Here is a 24,378-nt window from a genome sequence, read left to right on the forward strand (position 1 = left end):
TTTTGAAACGTGCAGAAAGTATCCATGATCTATATTAAAACAACAGCACTTTCTGTGTTACAATAAATTTGCAAGTTGAATTTCATTCATGTTACACTGCACAGGGCGTATTCTATGATACTCAAAATCCAGAATGGGTAATAAAGAGAATTCCAAGGAAAGAATTCAGAGAAATTTGGTTAAAGATGTAATTCTACTCCACATAAACAGCTTTCTAAGGATGTATGAAATGCTAATTATACTGCTCAGCACTATAAGAAACAGTAATGTGCCACAATAGTGCTGTGTTACCTCCGATGGCATCATCACTCGGCTAATCTGTCTAACAACATAAATAGTAAGTCCACAAATTTTATTTACCAAGGCCAATTAAAAAAATTCTCAGAAGTTGGGAATATTTTAATCAAATGTCAGTGTAAAGTGAAGACAATATAGATTTCATAATACATACTGTTATTTTCTAAAGTATCCGGAATAACAAACTCCATAATGAAAAATAATATAAAATATGGATTTTGTATCAAAACTCTTCGTCAGAAACTACAGTTCACGTCAGAAGTGCATATCACTGGGAGTGGAATGATTAACACAAAAACAGATACATATTACAAGTCTCCTTTTGTTCTTCACTTATCATGATGCAAGCTGCTAGGACTTAACCTTTAAGGGTTAAAGAGTTTAATCAATGTCAATGTCTGATCTTCTGAAGGCGATAAAGAACAGTCTGTCTAGCGATACCCCACAGAACATCAGTTTGTCAAGCCACAAAGCACCCAAAAGCTTGTCAAGTAAGTTACCAGAAACCTCTTTGTGGTTAGAACTCAGCTCCTTCCTGCTTGACCTATTATTTGATATTTGACCACTTGGTTGCAAGACACTTGCTCTTTCTAGCTGAAATGTCACTGGGGCATCTTGTCAGCTCCCCGACATCTCGGCCTGACATACAATTTTACTTTTATGTGCTACAAGGCAGAAAATGCAGGGCAGTGGCCTTGCTTTAAATTCCGTCTGCATCAAAGATGGGCGTCAGTCTCGGGTCCTACCAGCAACAAAACAGAAAGGGAGTCTATTTTGAAGGTCATCACAGCCATTACCTTGAAGTTTCTCAGCGTATCCTAAGTCTATTACCTGCTATTCTGCGGTGGGAACTGTCCTTAAAAGGTGCCTGAACAAACCACAGAAACCTTCCCAGCACAATTGCCCCGCTTTCTTATCTGACGCAGGCCTGATAAAAGGATGCGTTTTCAGCGCCTGCAGGGACCCGATTCAGCAGTTAACTGAACTTGTTCAAATGGGCAAGTGGTATCATGTAGCTTTACAAGGAGCAACCTGACCTTCTCACATTGACCAGGAGTGACATTATTGTGCAGGAGGAAAAGCAGTCACATCATTTCTGTTTTGCACAACCTGCTTAAAGTTTGCAACTAAATGCTTGTCTTCAGTTGAGCTGACAAGAGAGAAGAGGGGGCTCAGTGAACCATGGCAGGGCTGCCATGAAATGACAGGAATCATTGGCATACATTTCAAATAGCTCTCTCAATCCTATTAAAGTATTGCAGTCCTGCTTTAAAATAGACAAGTATGAAACAACTTTGATAGATAGAGACTAAAATGGCTTATTGATTTTTTTAAGTCTGAAGGAAATTACCCAAAATGTGTCATTCCTTAACATTTAAAAATATGTTACATAAAAATGAGCAACTGTGATAATAAATAAAACTTGGGGGGCAGGGGGAGTTGGTTATTTCATTATTGAGGGAGACACAGATACCTGCACACATCACGATACCACACAATTTTTAAAAACCCACTGTCACTTGTGTTGAAACAAAAGTCAACTGATAAGAAAATCCCCCTTCAAAACAATTTTAATTGTACTGTTAACTCTTCCTACATTTTTTTTAAAATTTCATAATGTCATAATCCAATCTGAGCTGGTCTTTTGGTGTTAGCAGACGTAGTTACTGGAGAGGAGTGAGATGATGTCAGGGGCGCAGAATTTATAAATGTCTCCTTTAAGAAAGTGTAAGTTGTATCAAGTTCAGCTTTCAATGGCAAAAACTCCGCAACACCAATGGTGTCAGCAGGAAGAGCAGCTCTTGAAGGAATTGAGATATTTGAATGGTCTCGTGATCCTGCCTGCAATATGAAAAAATAATAGTAATAAACATAGAATAAAAACTCTTAAACAGAGTCCAAAACAATAAAGAAGTACCGTTTATATAATCCAGAGATTTTTCAACCTTTTTCATCTCATGGCACACATAAACTATTTTCTAAAATTCTCTGGCACACCAAAAAAATACATATTTTTGCCGATTTGACCAAAAAAAATAGGTATAACTTTTTTTTCTTTAAATATATTTTTTATTAATTTCAGAGAGGAAGGGAGAGGGAAAGATAGAAATGATGAGAGAGAATCATTGATCAGCTGCCTCCTGCATGCCCCACACTGAGGATCTAGCCCACAACCCGGGCCTGTGCCCTGTCCAGGAATCGAACTGTGACCTCCTGGCTCATGGATCGATGCTCAACCACTGAGCCACACCAGCTGGGCAGGTTTAACTTGATTCATTCACACCAGACAGCTATTATTGTGTTGGCTGTGGTCATTTTTTTACTTGACACTCTAGCAGCGGTTCTCAACCTGTAGGTCGCCAACAATGAAACTATATCCTGCATATCAGATATTTACTTTACGATTCATAACAGTAGCAAAATTACAGTTATGAAGTAGCAACAAAAATAATTTTATGGTTGGGGGTCACCACAACATGAGGAACTGTATTAAAGGGTCGCGGCATTAGGAAGGTTGAGAACCACTACAAGGGAAAAGAGGTCAGTGTCCCTAACTAGTCAGATATTGCATGTTTTAAAAATTCTTGCAGCACACTGGTTGAAAAGCTATATAATACACAAATATGAAATTACTAAAGGCCCGATGCACGAAATTCGTGCAAGATCAGGCCTTCCTTCCCCCAGCTGCCGGCACCGGCTTCCTTCTGACACCCGGGACCCGGGCTTCCCTCCGGCCACCCGCAGGCACCCGGGACCCCGGCTTCATCCCAAATGATGTTCAGTCTAATAAGCATATTACCCCTTTATTATTATAGATTTTCCAATTGTGACTGCGCCTTTAATTTGTTCTATGTCATAAACAATAAAACTGTATAAAACTTTTATAAAGTTATTGGATCCCAGAGTGAATGCAATCAGGCACCTTTACCCCGGCTTTCGTCCACTGGCAGTTCACAGAAACCAATGGTAATAGTGTTTATTTCCTTGTGCCATATAATACACTCTATATAATATGGAAGATTGCACTGCTTAGAAAATGAACTATAGATATTTCCATTTTCAAATCTATCAGCCTGACTTATGTAATTGACAGACATAGCACAAAGGGAAAAAGTCAATCCTAGTGACTTCTAAAGAATAGCACACAAAATGCTAGTGAGATAAACTTTTTGCCTTTCCCTTTAATAATAATGCTACCATCCTGTTTTAATAAATACTGTTCTAGTATAAGCATTTGGAAATTGTGTATCAAAATATGGAATTGCAACAGGAAAACAATTTGTCTCAGATTTTAAAACATTACAGGTATCCAGAAACTATTGGAAATCAAACTTAAGAAATCCACACACTCATGAAGTACTTGAAAACCGAATTAATATTTTGAGAAGCTATACATTTAAGCCTTAAGTAACATCAGTACTCAGCAGTTAATATTTAACTTGAACAAAGTCTTACCAGTAAAGTGGATAGGATTGTTTTACAACATTTATAGATACTGGGAAAATAGTGATCAATTGTGCGTCAGAATTTTCCAGATTCTCAGCAAATAAATGTTGCCTGGATGAGGTTAGCCTAAAAACTCACTCTATCCTGTAGAATTTTTCAAATAAGAAACATCCCTTTTGGTAGATTCCCTTACAGCTTTGATAACAACATAGTGTGAACTCTTTCTGGCCCTGCTTTATTATGTCATGTTATACAAAACCGTTTCTACCTGTGAAAACAAGAAGGAAGCTATGGCTGGCCTTAGGAAAGTATTAGAAATTCAACTGTTGTATGTGTTATCATTTTTGTGGATTTTTTTTTAAAAAACTACAACTGGAGAAAAATCAATGGCTGCATCTAACACCTAGTTCAGCAGTTTTCTTTGATCTCTGTTCGTTTGATTTCTTGGTACTCCACTGCAAGCCTACCGTTGACTGAAACCATCTCTCTTTATAAAGGAAGTAAAAAACACCATAAATGGCCACTTGGATGGCTTCATGGCGAGGGGTGAGCTTATCCCCACAAAAGGACACAACTCCCCATCGCGTTAACCCTCATTAGCAGCACTGATGAGGTTTCGCCTGCCCAACATTAGCACAGGGCTGAGCATATCAGTCCAGGACTGGAACAGAGAGAGACATCACCTTACGTCAGAGGCTGGACAGGTACCCTTTTCGTGCCTTTACTGCCATGCTGCCACAGGAACCACCCTTTCTGATTTTATTTTTTTAGCTGCATGTCTGAACACGCATTATTGCCTGATGTTGCTGCTGTAAAGATAACAATGCATTTACTAAGGTATTCTGTCACACCTGGGGGGTGGGAGTCCGGGAGGGGATGCTGGCAGAGCTGCCGATGGTGCGGCCTGATTCTCTGCTTAATAAAACTTAGTTACAGCAACAGGATTCTCTATTACGATGAAAGAATATTGTCAGGCAAGGCTTCAGAAGTTTGTTGTTACATCTTTATACTTCAAGTACGGGTCTCAGAAAACGATATATGAAAAGAGAGGAGTGCGCAGAGCAGTGAAGGAAGGTCAGGGTTTTTCTTCTTGATGCCTCAGACTAGAGAACGATAACTGTGCCAAACTGACCAATCACTCCTGTTTTGCAATGTTAAAGAAATATATCTATAATTTACTCATATCTATATTCTGTGCTTGAGGTTTCCTTTTTTGTTCTCATGACTCCATCAACCTACCACATTCCACTTTGGCAAGGAGGTCCTTCAGGGAAGGGCCCTAACTCTCCTTTCTCCTTAATATTCTATGGCTCTTGCTCTCTACAAAGGGTCCTTCTTTTGTCTTTCCTCATCTAACTTTTCAATGTCTAGTTTCCACTATGTTGTCTGAAATCTTTTCATCTAATGTAACATTTTTTTTTACTACATAACCTTGAAATGGGGTGTTGAGCATTCCTCTAATATTTCAAATTAGAGGCTCACTTTTTGCACACTATCATCTGACCTTCTGTTCAAAACATAAAAAGTAACCTAAAAAATATATTTCCTTAAAGAGATCCACTCCCAACAGGTATGTCCTCCACCAAGTAAACAAATTTACTTTTGTGTATATGAAAACAAAATTTTTTTTTTGTTACTAGGGTCATTTGCTATACTCCAGTCTGATTTTTAAGTTCCTTAATAGCTTAAAAACAAGCCAGCAAAAATTCTGATGAAGCTTTTATTTCAAAATGAGATGTTAAAAAACAAGTAAATATGAACTATTTTTTCTTGTTACAAATAATATCCAGAACTAATTCATAACACTTTTAATATACCACAGAGAGTAAAAAAGCTAAATAACTTTTTATCAGAGACCATTAAAAGTTAATATTCTCCACCTGATTTTATATTTTAAATCTGTAAAGTCTATTGTCGCTTAAACTACTTTTTAAACTGCTGAGGTGTTCTGGTAGTCTCTCCTATAAATCTAAATTTACGCAATTTTTCAAAAAGAAATTAGTTACCTGAAATAAAAGCTAGGTGTCATGTGAATCTTTATGGGAGTGCTTTTATTTGCTCAATAAGCTGTAAATGATTCTATTTGCACTGCTATAGTCCATCAGCTAAATATATATTCACAATACAAAATGTGTCCACTAAATTTCTGCATTTTAAGAATTTTATGAAATATAGTAATTGAACATGTCCCATATCCATTTTTCAAGACTTTAATATCTTAGTTTTCTAAGACTGTTTTCCCAATAAAAAAAGTAAATAAAGCATTAGTCTAATAATAAGATAATCACTCAATAAATTATCTATAAATCAAAGCAATTTGCAGACCAAGGCTCCTGAAACAATGACTCTAAGCTATTTGTCTCCTGCGTAGCATTTATGATCAGGTTGAGCCTCCCAGAATCTAATATTATAGAACATGAGGGGTGATATGATGTAGTAAGCTGGAATAGTGCTGCGTGGAGAATGCACATAGTATTGTGAGAGAGGATTAGACCGGAGATGAGAAGACTAGTTTTTCCTCCCACTTCTGTACAATCTAACTGGGCCATTCTGGGCAAGTCAATCAGTCCTTCTGGGTCTCACTTCCCTAACTTATAAAGTGAGGAGCTAGACTATTTCCAACTCCGAAGTTCCACAGGTCCATCACCATTCCACATGTGACGGCATATGGTAGTGTAACGTTAACACCCAGCTTTTGAGGATGAAATTACCTCAGAAGTCAGAGGTTCCCAAATATAATATTTAAGATTTTGATGAGCTATAGAGAGGCCATTCTCAAAGGGAAGAAATACATATTACACAAGGATCTAAAAAAAGCTAAATAGATAGCAAGATTAGCCACAGTTTAGATCAGTGGTTCCCAAACTTATTTGGCCTACCGCCCCCTTTCCAGAAAAAATATTACTCAGCGCCCCCTGAAAATTAATTTTTTTTTAATTTTAATAGCAATTAAACAGAAAGATATATGTATTAATGTTTCTACCTTTTTCGTAAAATATAGTAAAGAAAGGTGTAAATTAGAAACATTGAAGTTTGAAATTATGAAACTATTTATTGAACTCAGAATAGAAAGGTAATACAAAAAAAGTTAAAACAAATGCACCTGTGGCCATCACCGCCCCCCTGGATCGCTGCAGCGCCCACCAGGGGGCGGTAGCTCCCACTTTGGGAATCACTGGTTTAGATGATGCGGCTTCATTCAATTAAGTTCTGCATTACATTTTTTATTACTTCGACCTCCATGGTGATGTCTTAAGCTCTGTAAATTATTGACTGGTTTTAAGTAGAGTGCGCAGCTCCACATACACTGATGAAGAAGTCAAAGTGCCCACAAGAGGACCTTACAATGAGGCTCCCTCGCTATTTCTACTCCAGCTCCTAATGTATTCTTACCCTAGTCTCCGAACTTGGTATCACAGTTGTCTTCTTCCATATATTCAAGTTAGTTAACCAAATTATACCTGCCTACTTTCCAGATCTGCCAGGAACTGGAAATCACAGGGCACTGTAGTTCACACAAGTAATCAGAGTTGGCAATAATCACAAATATATATAGGGTGTACCAAAAATGTATACATATACTTTGAATAATTATAAAGACAGTGTTTATTCAAATACATTTCATTTTCATAATTGAGCCATCAGCTGTTAAAGTGTGTATGCATTTTTGGGGACACCCTGTATTTCCTTATGAGCATTAAAATTTCTATTTTTACTCATCTGTATGCATTTACATCTCCCCTATAAAACTATGGGCACCTAGTGTGATCGATTCTTGACTTTGTATTTCTAGCACTTAGCAGAGTATCTGGGATTCAATAAGATTTCTAATTGATGAATGACTGAATGAACAAACCACTCATGTTATCACTTCATGGTTTTGGTCTTATATTACAATTTGGTTATTTTGTATATATACAGTTATGTCCCAAATAACAGTAGCACAGTATAAAGGAAAGAATATGGACTTTGAAATTGAAGAGACCCTGGATTCCCAACTTGATTATTAAGCATGTGATCTTTGACAAGCTACTTAACCTGTGTGGGCCTGCATCCTCATCTGTAAAGTAGGAAGACTAACCCCTCCTAGGGATGTTACAAAGATTAAATGGAATAGTAGCCGAAACCGGTTTGGCTCAGTGGATAGAGCGACGGCCTGTGGACTGAAAGGTCCCAGGTTCGATTCCGGTCAAGGGCATGTACTTGGGTTGCGGGCACATCCCCAGTAGGGGGTGTGCAGGAGGCAGCTGATCGATGTTTCTCTCTCATCGATGTTTCTAACTCTCTATCTCTCTCCCTTCCTCTCTGTAAAAAAAAATCAATAAAATACATTTAAAAAAAAAAATGGAATAGTAGACACAGAAAATGCATAGCACATAGTAGCTCCTCTTCTTTGCCTCTCTTTATACTCTTCTCAAGTGATAACAAATGCCACATTTACAATTATAGCTAACTTGTATTGAGCATATGTCAGACACTGGGCAAGGTGTAGCTTTATAAGGCTTTATCCCAATTCTAACAGCCAGTGAGCACGTGTTCCTATTGCCCTCATTTTACAGTTGAAGAAACTGGGGCTCAGAAGAGTAGGATAAACTGCTCCATTTTCACAGCTGGGTAAGTGGTAGGAATTAATCTGAGTCTTGATCTCTCTGATTTTCCTCCCCAGATGCTTGACCACCACTTTATCATGGCACCCAGAGGAGACACAGCCTCGGCTTATTCTACATCCAGGGAGTTTCATAAAAATACTTAGGGCTCAACAAATCTCTGTGAAAATGAAAAATAAAAGTGTACGCATATTGTACTAGAGGCTAAAAATCAATATTTTTATTTTTGACTAAAGGCCCAGCGTGCATGAAATCGTGCGTGGTTAGGGTCCCTAGGCCTAGCCTGGCCTCCGTCGCATGTCCTCTGCCGCCCTGCAACGCTACATGAAGCTCCCCGCCCTGGGACGCTCCGTGATGCTCGCAGCCCCTTGACCGCTCCGTGAGCTCCCCCGCCCCTTGACTGCTTCGCGAAACTCGCTGCCGCCCGGGTGACTGTTCCGCTAAGTTCACGGCCACCCCACGAAGCAGCCCGCCACCACCGCTCAACAGTCCCCAGTCCCGCCCCGCCACCAGCCCCCCCTCATGGTGAGCGGCTGGGGGGGGGGGACCAGGGGGGAGGGGGGACCAAGAGGGGCTCCATGCACTTCATGGTGACCGGTCGCCCGTTCGGTCATGACGGCCCCTAGCTCTTTAGATATATTAGGATAACATATCTAGCTATAGCCCAACATCTGAATATCCATGGCACTGGAAAAAATGGCTTTTACAGCATTTACATAAAATAAAAGTTTTAGCCCTTTCATCGAAGGAGCTTATATGTGGTAATATTCAGAGGTAAAATTCAGCACTGTAGTTTTAAATTACAATAGAACATTTAAAAGTTAATTTTAAATTACTTTAAAGATGTCTCATGCCTGACAAGATAACAATTCCCATTTTCTTCCCCTGGATGTTTAGGCTCGTGTAAATCAAGAAAATAAGGAACCTAATTAGGAAACAGGCTAAGGATAGTGTGTTTACTTAGATTAGGTTAGACTATAATAGAAAACTCAAAAGTCAGTGGTTTAAATAAGATAGAAACGTATTTCTCTCGGATGTGGCTATATGAAGCTGCAGGAATCCAGGCTGCTTCTATCTCGGGTGTCACAGTTACCTAAGTATGTGGCTTCCACCTCAGGGTCCAGAATGGTTTTTCAAGTTCCATTATGTTTGCATTCTGACCAGAAAAATACAATAACCAACAAACACATGAAAACGTGTTGAAGCTCATTCATAGAGCAAAGGAGGAGGCACATCCTAAAATCACAATACTTGTGCTTACATCCCATTGGCCATAACTTAGTCACAAGGCTGACTTAGCTGCAGGGGAGTCTGAGAAATGTAGCTTTATTTTATTTTGTTTTATTCTGAGTGGCCCGGGTAATATTCCGCTTCTATTACTAACAAAGAGAAAACAGAGATCAGGAAACCACTGGCAGCCTCTGCCTCAGCTACAAATTGGCTATTTGGTAGGGGAGAGAGAAATATTATAACCAACAAACACATGAAAAAGTGCTAAACCCCATCCATCCCTATAGAACTGCAGCACAAAGCATGAGACTGAAAGATTACTTTTCACCTAACAGATACGCAAACACTTAGACGTCTGATGAACCCCACTGTTAAGAAGTCAGGGAAAGGCCAGCGCAGACCACGCAGGCAGGGATGGAAGCTGGCAATCCCACTGCTAGGCACTTCTATGGCTAAATTCACAAAAGTTCGCCAGATGAGCATACAGATGTGTTTACTGAAGCATTTTTTCACAGAAATGTATTTTTTCATGAAATTAAAGGGTCCGTCAACAAAGTGCTATTTAAGTAAAGTATGACATGACAGAATACAACGATTTTTTTAAAATTGAGGTAGGTATTTAGCAGTGATACAGAAATATGTCCAAGCAAAAAAAGTGTGTGTATATAAAGTGAGAAAACTTATTTGTATTTAAAAATAAGCATAAACACACATGCATGCATACATACTATTTTTCTTACTGAAAAGAGAAATCAAAAAACTGAATTATCTTTAGGAAAAGGGCATAAACTAAAGCATGGGTTATGAGGAAAAAGCTTTGGAAGTTCAAGTTTTTTCTCCCCAGGGTTTTTTATCTTTAAAACTATTTGACTATATGGGCTAGGAACTGGCAGTTCACAAAATTAGAAGTACAGCTGATTAAAAATACATGGAGCCCTGGCTCAGTAGCTCAGTTGGATAGAGCATCATCCCAATATGCCAAGGTTTTGGGTTTGATCTCTGGTCAGGGCACATACAAGAATCAACTAATGAATGCATCAATAAGTGGAACAATAAATCAATGTTTCTCTCTCTCTTTCCCTTCCTCTCTCTAAAATCAATCAATAAATAAAAATTTAAAATAAATGGAAAATAACCCCCAATAATAAATCAAAAATGGAAAGTAAAATAAGATGTTTATTGCCAATTAAAATTGAATTTTAAAAATTATGATATAAATGTTAGTGAAGCCATTATGAAACAGGTTTTCATAAATTGCTAGTGACTGTACAAATTGATAGAATCATTTGGTCTATAATTTGGCAGTGGTCTTAAATGGTTAATAGCAACTATCCCACAATTCCATTTATGATTAGGTTGAATATGGAAATAATCCTATACTCAACAATAGAAGCATGGTTAAGTAAGCTATAGCCATTTGATGAAATATTACGTGTCTATAAAATTTGTGGTTATAAAACTTTTGAATAATATGGACAAATGCTTAGGTCTGACCAGGGATCAGCAACCTTTTTCCATAAAGTGTCAGATACTCAATATTTTATGCTTTGCAGGCCATACATTCTCTGTTGCAACTTCTAAAGTCTGCTGTTGTGACCCCCACAGCAGCCACAGATAATATGTAAATAAATTAGTATGGTCATGTTCTAATACAACTGTACTTATGAACACTGAAATCTTAATTTCACATTATTTTCACATCATGAAACATTATTCTTTTTTCTACCATTTAAATATAAAAAATGCTTAGCTCGCAGGCTATATACAAAAACAGGTAGCAAGAATATATGACTGAACTTTGCCCACCTCGGACCTAGACTTTTAAGTGAAAAGGCAACACACAAAATCACATATGATACTTGTTTAGAAATATTGGAGTTGGTGATTTTCCCCCTAAACTTCTGTATTTTCCAATTATCTATAATAACATGCTTTACTTTTATAACTAAAAACCCTTTATTTAAAAAAGACTAATTTTATATATACTGAGACCTATATTTTAGTATAGTTATGACTAAACTGTGTGGTCAAAATGAAAATGTAATTGGTTTTAAAGGCCTCAGAGGGTAGTCTTTAACCAAGTGTTTTGCAAGTTTTGAAAAGATTTTAATTTAGCTAACAACACGTTCTTATTTCAACATTGTCAGTTACCAAACTTACATCCACAATCTGACATAAGTAAACATATACACAAGTAAGTTTATAGAGTAACTTGTACCTCTACTCTGCACAAATGCAACTCCTTATGTAGAGTAGCCACTTACAACCTGTGTGCCTTCAGTTTACTCCAAATAGCACTTCCGGCTGCCAAATTACAACTTCTAAGGTCAAAATGTACACACATCACTCTCTCTCTGGGAACTATTAGGTAAAAGTTTTCTGACCACGTTTTCATTACTGAAGAATTTCTTCTTAAAGTTATAAACATCTTTAATTCAATGTCAAAAATTCAATAATAATCTGGAAGCTATAAACGTATACCTTTAAGCCGTATGTATTTCTCTGAGTGGAACAGCTAACCTGCACTCAGGTAAACAGAGCAGAAGAAGGAAAGAACTATCCAAAATTTAAAGTCGTTTGAATGAGATGACCTTCCTCAATGTTACTAACATTGTAGTACCTGTTAGGCACGTATCTCAACACCATTAGGGGGAAAAATCACATCTTAAAATGCAAAACTATTTGTTTCTATGCCCGTCTTTTCCACTGCTGTTTAAACCACATTCCCTCATTATTCCACAATATCACACCTAAAATCCCTACCCATGCTTTACTTCCCCCTGACCATCCAAGATGAAATGCTATATTCCACCAGTGTCAGAGCGGGCCTTTGTGGAGGGACGGGTCACCTTCAACTGACAGAATGTGGCCTCTCTATTTTTCAGTGAGAGAGGGCCACCTCAGGTATAAGTCAAATCATGTGGTTTGGGGTTCACATCAATGAAATGCTTTCAAATCACAGCAAGCCCTTGGGAGAACGTCCCCAAACAAATCGCTTATCGGGCGTAACATTTCCTTTACCCGATAGGAATGTTATTTCTGTATCTAGCAGTCTCAAACCAAACCCATCTCTGGTGAGAACATCCTGTAGAACTGTGAGGATAACACGGCAACCACAAAATTCCCAATTAATATACCCAAAGGTTACGTTTCCAGAATCTGTTCCTTAAACCAGCAATTTTCAACCGGTGTGCTGCAAGAATTTTTAAAACATGCAATACCGGACTACTTAGTCAGGGCCACTGACCTCTTTTCCCTTAGGTTCCAAATAAAAAATGACAATAGCCAACACAACAATAGCCATCCAGTGTGAATTCCCTGTTTTGAACCATAAATATATAGGTCATATAGTAGAGTTGCATCTTATTGGTCATGTCGCATAACTGGTTAATTCCTGGCATCAGAAATCCTTATGTACAAGTAGAGGTATCTGATTTTTTAAAAAGTCACTTTGGAGTAAACAGGGTAGGTAATGACTGTTAATTTTTTGTAAGTCAATCATAATTATACCTATTTTTTGCCAGATCGGCAAAAGATGTATTTTTTGGTGTGCAGCAGAATTTTAGTAATTACTTTATGTGTGCCATGAGATGAAAAAGGTTAAAAATCACTGCCTTACATGATCAATTCCATATGATAGATTTTTCCTGTGGTTGCATATGCATAAAGCATATCTAAACCCACATCCACCATTAGCATCCTAAATGAGCCCCATTCATTAATTCCTTCAATAGATGTCTAACAAGTGCCTGCAATGTGCCCGATACTGTCCCGAGTACCGGGATACAGCAGTGAATTACGGGCACACAGATTCTCTGCCCTCTGGGAGCTCACACTGTCCTCAGCTACCTGCATCCTGAGTCAGTTCTCCGTAAACTATAATGTGCTGAAATATGATGTAACCACGAAGTGCTGTTTTCATAGTGCTGAGTTTTTACGTACAATGGCACTGTTCTGCAGATACAGACAAGGTCCCAGTAATGAGTCCCATTTCCCTGATTCTCCTCTGACCTGTTCACACAAGACCTCAAAGCCCTTGTACAGTCCTCGATAAGAGTTGCTGGTCCTGCCTCCAGTGTATTGAGGGCTCGCTGTGCCATAGGAGTAATGGCTCTATACAGAATTTGCCATATGTCCACCCTTCCCTCCCTGTCACTCTTAATGGAACCCAGGGTCTCATGGTGTCTGTAATCAAATATTTCTTTCCACATACACCTGTAGGTTGCTCTTTTCTAAAAGCCCAGAGGCCAGCCCTAACTGGTTTGGCTCAGTGGATAGAGCATCGGCCTGCAGACTGAAGGGTCCCAGGTTCAATTCCGGTCAAGGGCATGTATCTTGGTTGCGGGCACATCCTCATTAGGGAGTGTGCAGGAGGCAGCTGATCGATGTTTCTCTCTCATCAATGTTTCTAACTCTCTATCCCTCTCCCCTCCTCTCTGTAAAAAATCAATAAAATATATTTTTTTAAAAATAAAAGACCAGAGGCCAGTCCCTAGTCCTGCATGGAGGGCAAGCACTAGGCCGTTCTCTCCATTCCCCGTCTCCACCATCGGGCATCTGTTCACTAAACCTCTACCAGTCCTTCAATGATCGCCAAGCCCTCAGTCAAATTAACTCCCTGAGAGCTTGCATGCCAGCCTTTCAAAAAGGCCTAGACTTCTTTAACATGCATTTCAGATTCAGGGTAGGCTATCCACAAGATAATGATTAAGTAGAGCTCTTAATTTTTCATCAGTTATTTAAGTGTCTATCCACTTTTGCTAGCCTAAATATACTTTTAATATTTGTAAACAAGCCATCCCTTCACATTTATATCTATTTCTTACTTCATCTGTTCTCTATTGTATATTATTTGAGAATATTCAAAGTTTCTATATAAGACAGAAAACATATAGAATAGATGAAACGCATATGTGTTAAGCATAAAAAATGAATCAGCCAGTAGTCTATGAGACATGGGCAGAATCCACATGTTTAGAAAAGGTAGTAAGTTGGCACCCTGTGAGTCAGGTTACTTATAGACAGAAAGAGATAAAAAGATCCTATCATAACACAAAGATATCCTTTCTCTAGGCTTTGTCATCCTTAAATCGGCTGCAGAACTGCAGATAAAACCTAAAGCTGTTCAGCAGCCTAAGTGGCAAGCTACAGCCATGGGCCATGGCTATTTGTCCCATATCTCTCCTGGGAGGCAAGTGTGGGTAAGTGGCCCCAGGAACCCTGTGTCTCTTTATCAAGTCTCCACTCTGGTCCTCATAACATCAGAGTGTAGAAGGCTGATGCAGCCGAGAGACAGGCCATATGAACACTGTATAACTAAGGGGCTCGGTAGGATGGGCCCCCCCGCCCCCCGTAGAGCATGTATCTTAATCTGGCTTGTGAGACCTCTGGGTAACTGGCCTGGTCGTGTACTTGGAGGCTGCCATTGCATCCAGGTGATTTCCCACAAACACCGTTGCTCCCTGGTACTAATCAAAAAGCTAATCCAGAAGCATGCCCTGCTTTCTTCTATCGCGTAGTCTCTTTTTCATGCTGCTCTTTCTATTTAAAAGGAGGCTTCTTCATCAGGTTTTTACAGTTTTTCAAGGCTCACCTCAGGCATCAACTTTTCCCTAAACTTCCCCTGCCATCTGTCACCTCACATTTGGGTTAGATGCCCCTTTTCTCTGCGTTATCATAGCACCCCACATATCTATAATAATAAAAGCGTAATAGGCTAATTAGACTGGACATCCTTCCGGACGACCTTCTGGACAAAGCTAGGGCTGTGAGGGAAGCCCAGGTCTTGGGTGCCAGAGGGAAGCCAGTGCCAGCAGCCAGGGGAAGGAAGGCCTATTCTTGCACGAATTTCGTGCATCGGGCCTCTAGTATTTTTATAATAGCACAATATCACAACCTGCTGTTTGCTTAAACCTAGCTCCACATAATCATTTCATTTTAATTTCAAATTAAATTAAAACTTAAAATTCAGTTCCTAGGTTGCACCAGCCACCCTCCAAGCCTCCAGGGCCACGTCTGCATCACTACCGCAAGTTCTGCTGGACAGCCTGGCTCTTGGTTTCTTTTGTTCTAACTTTCCCCAATTCCTCCTCTCTAGAGCACCCAAGACTTCAGAGGAAACCCGACTGTTCCTCTCGATGTTTATGATGTTTATCTTTCCTGACCTTCTGGTGAGTGCTGTGATGGCACTTTACCTTAGACCAGCGGTTCTCAACCTGTGGGTCGCAACCCCTTTGGGGTCAAACAACCCTTTCACAGGGGTCACCTAAGACCATCGGAAAACACATATATAATTACATATTGTTTTTGTGATTAATCACTATGCTTTATTATGTTCAATTTGTAACATGAAATTGGGGGTCACCACAACATGAGGAACTGTATTAAAGGGTGGCGGCATTAGGAAGGTTGAGAACCACTGCCTTAGACCACTCGGAGGAAGCAGGAGAGAAACTGGGACAAAAGACGAGTGTCCCTTCTTCACCAGTGCCCCTTCTCAAGAAATCCTACTCCCGTAAGCCAGAGGAAAGTACACCGCTTATGCTACTACTTTAATTTTCCATTTTTATACCCTCTCGAGATAAAGATTCTCTTATAAACTAAATTTGGAGACAATCTAATTGTTTGGTGAAAACCTGCAGAGTTGCCTTTGAGTTGCATGTCTATCTGCTTGGGAAGAAAAGAGGGAAAGAGAGAATTTACATTCACTTTGCTGAACATTAGCATCTTTTGTTCAATCATTTGAATGCAGGACAGTTACGGGGAAACAGCTCAGAGAACAAGAGCTGACACAGACAGTGTAAGATCTTTTAAGGTGCTTGGATGCAATGAGGGAGAAAGTGAGCCGGAACCGCATCTCAGCTTCCTCACTGTGCTGCCGTCTGCGGGAACTTTGTGACAGGCCTCTGTCTCTCAGCTACACTCCACTGGCTTCGGCTGACACTCGGCTGTCAGACAGCAACCCTTTACCAGGCCCCTAACATGCTCCACAGCTTCACCCAATTAACTCGCTTTCACTTGACACGGCAGCAAAAAGCTTCATAATAGGTGGTCAAGGTGCATGGTATGTGCCTGCCCTCGAACTTCTCACACACGGCAAGATGTTTAACTACTTTTCTCCTTGCCTGAGTGCTCACAGCTAGTATGACTGCAATTTAGTCACTCCCGATATTGGGTTGGACAGGACTCTAGAAAATACTAGTATTAGATTATAGGGGTGCATTAAGCTGCTCAATAAACAGACCTCTAGATGACCACGCTTAAATTTCAAGTAAGTTCTTTAGCCCTTCGGAGAGGCAGATCTGATTCTCAGACTACCAAAATTTAATAACAACCAGCAAACAATGAATAGTTCGTTCTTCCACTCCATCTTTAACAGCAGTACCGTATAAAGATGACGGGGAACAGGAAAAGAGCATTGGACAAGTAAGGGCAGAAAGGTCTACGCACAATTCAAGAGTATGGAATTCAGCCTTTGCTCACCCTTTTTTTTTTTACAAACTTGTCAACAACTTTACTGTAAACTTTTGTCATGCTACCCAGCTTTCAGATGATTTACACTGTACTTGAAATGTGTGGCTGAGAAATAAAATTTGTTATATTTATTTTGAAAATGATCTGAATAACACACATTTTCTCTCCTCTCCCAATATATTCAGACCTAAGCACAGTTTTTATTGATGTGCACTCTGAAAATCTGAAAATTATGAAAAAAACAACAATGTTACATAAACAAAAAAAGTAATATAATCTGTACCACCACTGGAAACCTACATTTGTAAAGCTCTATGACAAAGAAGCCACCAAAAACACTACTTTATGAAAGGATTCTTTGTTATTGGCATTTAAATGCAGATCCTTATAGCTATTGTTAAGATAGAGTTACTTCAGTTCCAAGAATCCTATTGCAATCAAAACCAAAAGTCTAATTATAGAAATGGGACACTCTGGCTGCCTTCAGGTCTTTTGTAAAATTAAAGGAAATCTTTCTCTACAAAAAAAAAAAAAAGTTTGTTTTTTGAACACCACTCACTTCTTACCAGAAACTCAGGCAGGGTAAATTTTGATTGAATTCCTGATCAAATAGGAAGCCATCCTGCCTGCATTTTCTTTATTAAGTCCTGTCAATTTTTCCATCTATATCTGTCTAGAGAATCTAATCCTTCTCCATCTCCACTCTTACTACTCTCACACAGATAATTCTCACTTCTCACTTGACTTCTTTAATTATTACATCATAATTAGTACAAGTATTCATGTATATATGTTTATCCTCTCAATAAAAACTGTCACATCCCTGAAAGTCCTTATCTCATCCTATTAAGGATGCAATAAAATGTAATGTTTAAGTGAGGATGTTAGGCTCTCACTGCCTCGGTTCAAACCTTGGATTCTTCACTTGACAGCTTCTTCATTTAACAGGAGGTAATAACCTACTTTAGGTAGGATAATGTGGATGAAATTAGTTAATATACATAATGTGGGTGAAATTAGTAAATATACATGAAATTAGCTAATATACAACACTGTGGCTGTCACATAGTACGCATTCAACAAAAACTGGTTGTTGTTATCATTCTTACTATCACATCCTTAGCCCATAGATCATTGTTCATAAACATCATTTCTGGTAAGAACATAGCACATAATAGGTACTCAATAAACACTTGTTAAAGCAATAATTAGGGACTCTTTTGATTATTGCTTCATTTCAGATAATGTAAAGAATAAAAACTGTCCATAGAGGGTGAGTGGTGAATTTAAAACTTTGAGTTCTGATGGTATCATTTTTTATAGAACTAAATATAAATTAAATATACCTAAATTTTTAAAAATCAGTTAAGAATTTGGGAAGTTTCTTAGATATTTATTTCTGAACAGATAACAGAACCAGTATAAAGACAAAAAATTATTTATTGTTCCACAGACATTTTTATTTACCTTCCTATTTTAAGGATTCCATAGCTTGCTTAATCTAATTTGAGGAAAATGTCATTATTTACAGAATTTTTAAGGAATGTGAGTAAATGGTTCATTTGAAGGTTCTACTCCGATACCATTTTTAAATGTTTTTAATTCCTTCCCCACCCCCCTGCCCCCTGAAAATAGCTTTACATTTTTCTATCCCAAAGCTACTGAATATCTTAACCAGACTAGGAGTTTGGATTGATAAAATAGAGTACTTCCTGGGCTAAAATACACACAAAATGACAGGCCATGTTTTGTTAATATGTTGTATGTCCTTTAAGTAGACAGATCAGAAAATAGATTTATTCTTTGCAATTAAAAATAATGACTAGTATTTGGTATATAAACAAAAATTTGACAAACTTTCAAATTTAATTTCAGTTCATAGCTAGCTACCCTGAATAATGCCTTTTGTAAAACTAAACCCACATGGAACTTACCAACGGTATGGGTTTCCTAGGGCTGTTGTAACAATTACCAGAGACCGGTGGCTGAAAACAGTTTACTTTCTAAAGGTCTAGAGAGGAGAAGTCTGAAACCAAGGTGTCAGCAGGGCCATGCTTCCTCCTGAGCCTGGAGAAGAACCCTTCCTGCTTCTTCTAGCTTCTGGTGGTGGTTGGCCTGCCTTGGTTTGCAGCTGCATCACCTCTGTCTTCACATGGCCGTCTTCCCTCTCGGTCTCTTATATCTATGTGTGTCTCCTAGTGAGGCTATCAGCCCACCCTAAGCCAATATGAACTCATCTTAATTTAACTGATAAAATCTCCAAAGACACTACTTCCAAATAAGGTCACATTCTGAGGATCTAGGCAAACATTAATTTTCCAGAGGATTCTATTCAACTTACCATACCAACTATTAATAACATAAAAAGGAAGGAGTTAGGGTTATTATTCTTATAATTTTGGGCTCTGGGCACCTATATAGTTCTACTTCCAACTATTTTAAATAATAGCTTAAATATTAGTCCAGCAAAACCTGTGGACTTCCTAAGCCCAATTAACTTTTAAAGATCATTGTTCACAAACATCATTTCGGGTAAAGTTCATATTTAGTCTTCGAATGTTACTAAGCAAATGGAGCAAATATTTTATGAGGCCTAATTATATCTTAAAGTGAACTTTTTTTCCTTCATTTCCAATTGCCGAATATTTTACTTTCATTACAAACCAAGTATGTTCTGAAAGCAATAGTGTGCTTTTAACATGTATTAAATGACGCCATGATAAACAAGTTGTTATCCAAAAATTTCACAGACACTCTGAAAAAAACTTTTAATGTCTATGAATGTTAAGGTCTCAGAATTTCTATAATATATGTGCAACTATAATTTTCTAATAAATGCATGCAGAATTGTTATAACAATGGTGATACACATCGCTTGATGTTCCGTTATCCAAATTCATGCTATAGCAATTTGCTGTCTCTCCCAAATCCCAAAGTAGTTTAATTTGTTAGTATCATGATTTTCACTTTTTAATTCAGCATAATTTTATTACAATAGGATATTATTTATACAAAAATGAGGCAGATTAAAATGTTAAAATAAAATCCCTATGTTCAGAAAAAAAAGTACTAAACTATAAAAGTACTATCTCCCCCTGCCAACAATAAACCAGGCATTTAACAACAGATCTTGAAATCTAACTAATATACTCTTTTTCAGCAAAAATACCAAAATGCCCATCAGAAGGCATGCTAAGGCTAATACAATGCTCTCTGAAGATAGGGGGGTTTATTTTGAGGCTTGGTAGTTCTTTCCTATTTTGAGAACAAGTAAAAATTATAATCTATGCTCAACTGATTAGAACATAATAGAAATGGCATTAGTCGTAACAGCAGGGACTTTACAGGTATCCTTTCCTTTAATCTTCACACAAGCCTAGAGGGAGGAGCTGTTATTATCCTCATTTTCACATATGAGGAAACTGAAGCATTCATGAAAAGGCTGCCAACTGAACCAGGATCGCACTGTTAGCAAGCGGTGGAGCCAGGATTTGAATGATCCCACCCCAGAGCCTACACACCCGCACAACCGCACTGAAAAGCACCTGAGTTGGACTGCCGTGTTCAGCACCTAGTAAGCCATACAATATGGAGATAATGGTACCGAAAAAATTGTGTTGTAAGTATTTAAAAAGTTAACACTTAGGTTCTGAGAATGTTGTCTTACACATGCGAAGAAGTACTAGATAAATGTTAGTTAATCTTCCTTCTCCTCCTCTTCCTGCTCTATACCAACCTTCTGGATCAAAAACAAACCAGATACATAAACAAGCCCTGTTCTGTTTCATGTTCATAGACTGTGCCTTTACCTGGAAGATACTTTCCCTTCGTCACAAGGGGGGCTTCAATAAGAACATAGAGACAACGTAGGCCAAAAGCAAAGTGGTGGCCACAGAGGTTTACAAAGAGCCAGCAGCAGTCTTAGCTCTTTGGCTCACTAGCTGGGTGATGCACAAATGGCCCAGCCTGTCGGAATCTCATCAATAATACCTTTATCACACACCAAAAAAGTTATAAGGTTATGTACATGGGTGTATTTTGAAAACTGTAAAGAATTACATTAACAAACTAAATTTCCATCATTAAAAAAAAAAAAAAAACCTCCCAGCTTGGCCTTGATTGTACATGGGCCAATAACATCCTCTTTCTGCTTCCATAGTTCTCCCTGTCCAGAATGGCTTATACAAATCCTATCATTCCTTCAAAATTAAGCTCAAATACAAATTCTCAAAAATATTCCCTAACCTCCCCAGTCCAAATAAATCTCTTTTCAAATTTCATGAGCACTTATCATCTTACTACTTTATGTGAGTCTGTCCTAATTCACCAGCAAGATTATAATTCCGCGACTCTTTGTTATGCCTTTTTGTACTCAATCCATGTGCAGATAAAACTGTCTTTCTTGCATAAAATATGGGAACTGAAAGAGCTCTAGATAGAAGATTTTAGAACTCTTGAAAAGGGAACAAAATTCATTGATTTAACAAACTTTTGTTGGGCACTTAGTAATGAGTGGGGCATAAAATGGGTAGTAAAGCTATAAGGCTGATTAAACACGATACCTGACTTCCAGACCCCAAGCTTAGCAAAATCAAAACAGTATGTAGGCCTGCAGGCCTTGATCTTGATCTAGTATTAGACAGGCAGCAGGTCAGGCCTGAATGAGTGCAGTGACCTGGCACACTCCCTGAGAGTTAGTTGGTTCTTGGGACGTGACCCTTTCTATGTCTTTTCCTAAACTGTTACGAATCACAAAGGAGAGGGTTTACCAATGCTCCCAAGATCTCTGCAAAACTAAGAACCATCCTGGACCAAACTGGAACCTTGGACGGAGTGAGAGTGGGAATAGAATCGTTTGATAACTCGAACATAAATGTAGAGCCCCAAGTGCATAATAAATCCCATCATAGATAACTGGGGGAACATGTCTCGATTCTCCTATATGATCCCAAAATAAATTATGATTTTCAAGCTGGGGTTTATTCATTTAATAAATATTAACTCATTGCTTTGACATGCTTAATTATTATATCAATGAACCTGTTTTTTTAAACTATATAGTGCTCTCAGCACTTACAGAAATAAAAACAAGCACAATTTCTTATCATCTTCTATATCAGCAATTTTCAACTTTTTTCATCTCATGGCACACATAAACTAATTACTAAAAGTCTGCAACACACCAAAATATATATCTTTTACGATCTGACAAAAAAATCAGGTATAATTTTGATTTATTTGCAAAAACAAACAAACAAACCCCACACTAATAGTAATTACCTACCCTTTCTGGTCCAAACTGACTTTTAAAAATCAGATGCCTATACCTGTATATAAGGATTTCTAGTACCAAGAATTAACCAATCAGAGGCAACCTTATTATGCGATGTAACCAATAAGTACAAGTTACTATGTGATCTATATATTTACGGTTCAAGACAGGACATTCACACCAGAGAGCTATTGTTGTTTTGGCTGGTGTCATTTTTGTATTTGACAATCTAAGTGAAAAGAGGTCAGTGCCCCTGACTAAGTAGTCAGATACTGCATGTTTTAAAAATTCTTGCAGCACATCAGTTGAAAATTGCTGCTGTATATGATACACCCCATGTGGTTCGCAGAAATTCAGAATCCATAAATAATTGTTTGTTTCTGGTACTGATCTAAGAAGGTCTTTTTACATGTCCTTTTAAAGATTGCTACTCTTCTCGTCCTCCAAAGTGCCCCGCCCCCGCCCCGCCAGAATGCCAATCACTTCGAGGGTCACTGAATTAAATGCATCAATGACAATAGTGACAAAGCTGTTAACAATGCTGAGAAGCACACGTGTAACATAGAATCATTACTATGCTGCCATGAACTTGATAGGAAACAGGAATCTTCAAAGGGAAAACTAACATCAAATGGAGCTGACAAGACAGCCAGCAGTTTAACTCGGGATCCGTTTGGGTTCAGCAGCTAAAGTTCAGGGTTTGGGCTATTCTTAAGTGGGCTGACATTCCTACCACCAGATTCTTAAACTATTTTTTTCTCTTTATCATTTGGTGTTGTTCATTGCTATTAATGTTGTAGGAGCTCTTGATCATAGTTTAAAATTTCTATAATGCCTTACAGTCTTTATATTTCTTGTGGTAAAGAAAAATAAATCAGTATCTTTTTTTCCTAAGGATGTAAAATATCAGCACATAAGGATTATTTGTTGCAGAAATGGTGATTCCTATACATTTCAAATATATATCCTACAACACTCTTAACTTAGAACATGAAAAATTAGTAGTACTTTTATTTTTTGTATTATTTTTAAAGACTACAGATAGTATATTCCTCACCATCACCATTGTTACTTTTTCATTGTAAAAAATTGTCAAATAGAATGCTAGGTACTGAATAAGATATAAGCAAAGACACAATCCTTGATCTCAGGTGAACAATTCTAACACAGCTAAAATTCAAATTTTTCCCCTATCCTGTTTTCCTTCCCTTAGAAAGGGAGTGAGGAAGACCATTTTCAATAATAATCTGTTGCAACAGATGATCTTAATAATAAAGAAATTCTGAACCCACAGAGACAGAGAAACAACTACAGACACAAGCTTGGATTTTTGATAACTGAATTTCCGAACAAGCTGATGAACTTTAAATTGGGCTACATAATTTGGAATTTGGAATGGGACGTTTAGCAAACTATTCCTTAGGTCTCAGGTTGTGCTAACACCTAGGAATAGAACAATTTCCTATTCACATGGCACTTCTCATCTAATAGGGTTAGTCAATCAACAATCAATTGAAATAAGGTATAATCTACACTAATAATAGACAAACATGGTAATTGACCGTACCTTCACTATGCCCACCATTGGCTGATCAGAGTGAAATGCAAATTAACCACCAACAAAGATGGCGGCTAATTTGCATACTGCAGGCAGGGCAGGACAGCACGAGCTGCCATCCAGGTCCCCGTGTGAGACCTGGGGGCGGGCGCTCAGGCGAAGTGATGGCTGATTGCTTCACCTGAGCTCCGCCCACCCTCCAGGGACGGGGCCCACTCCCGTGTGCGACCCGGGGGCAGGCGGGGGCTCAGGCAGGCGATCAGCATCGCTTGCCTTTGCCTGAGCCCCCGCCTGCCCGCTGGGGACACGGGGCCCACTTCCCATGTGCGACCCAGGGGGCGGGCGGGGGCTTCAGGCGAAGCAAAGGGATTGTTTTTTTTTCTCCGTGACCACCTCGCGAAAAAAAAAAAGGGGGACCCTGGCCTGGGGGTCACCGGGCCAGACCCCACACCCCCCCCCGAAGGCGCGGAGGGAAACGGTTGGGTTAGGGGGAG

The 24,378-nt window shown here is 38.7% G+C and overlaps 1 protein-coding gene across 1 annotated transcript in view; it reads right to left on the reverse strand.

Moving 5' to 3' along the window:
• Positions 1 to 1,169: 1,169 nt before the first annotated feature.
• CCDC171 (coiled-coil domain containing 171) overlaps positions 1,170 to 24,378 on the reverse strand; it is a 235,555-nt gene continuing 212,346 nt past the window's right edge. The window contains 1 exon segment of the mRNA XM_023758907.1: positions 1,170 to 2,139. Within this exon segment, the coding sequence (XP_023614675.1) occupies positions 1,918 to 2,139 (222 nt within the window). The 3' untranslated portion in view covers positions 1,170 to 1,917.

This window comes from Myotis lucifugus, unplaced genomic scaffold (assembly GCF_000147115.1).
Source record: "Myotis lucifugus unplaced genomic scaffold, Myoluc2.0 scaffold_144, whole genome shotgun sequence".
Lineage (NCBI taxonomy): Eukaryota > Metazoa > Chordata > Mammalia > Chiroptera > Vespertilionidae > Myotis > Myotis lucifugus.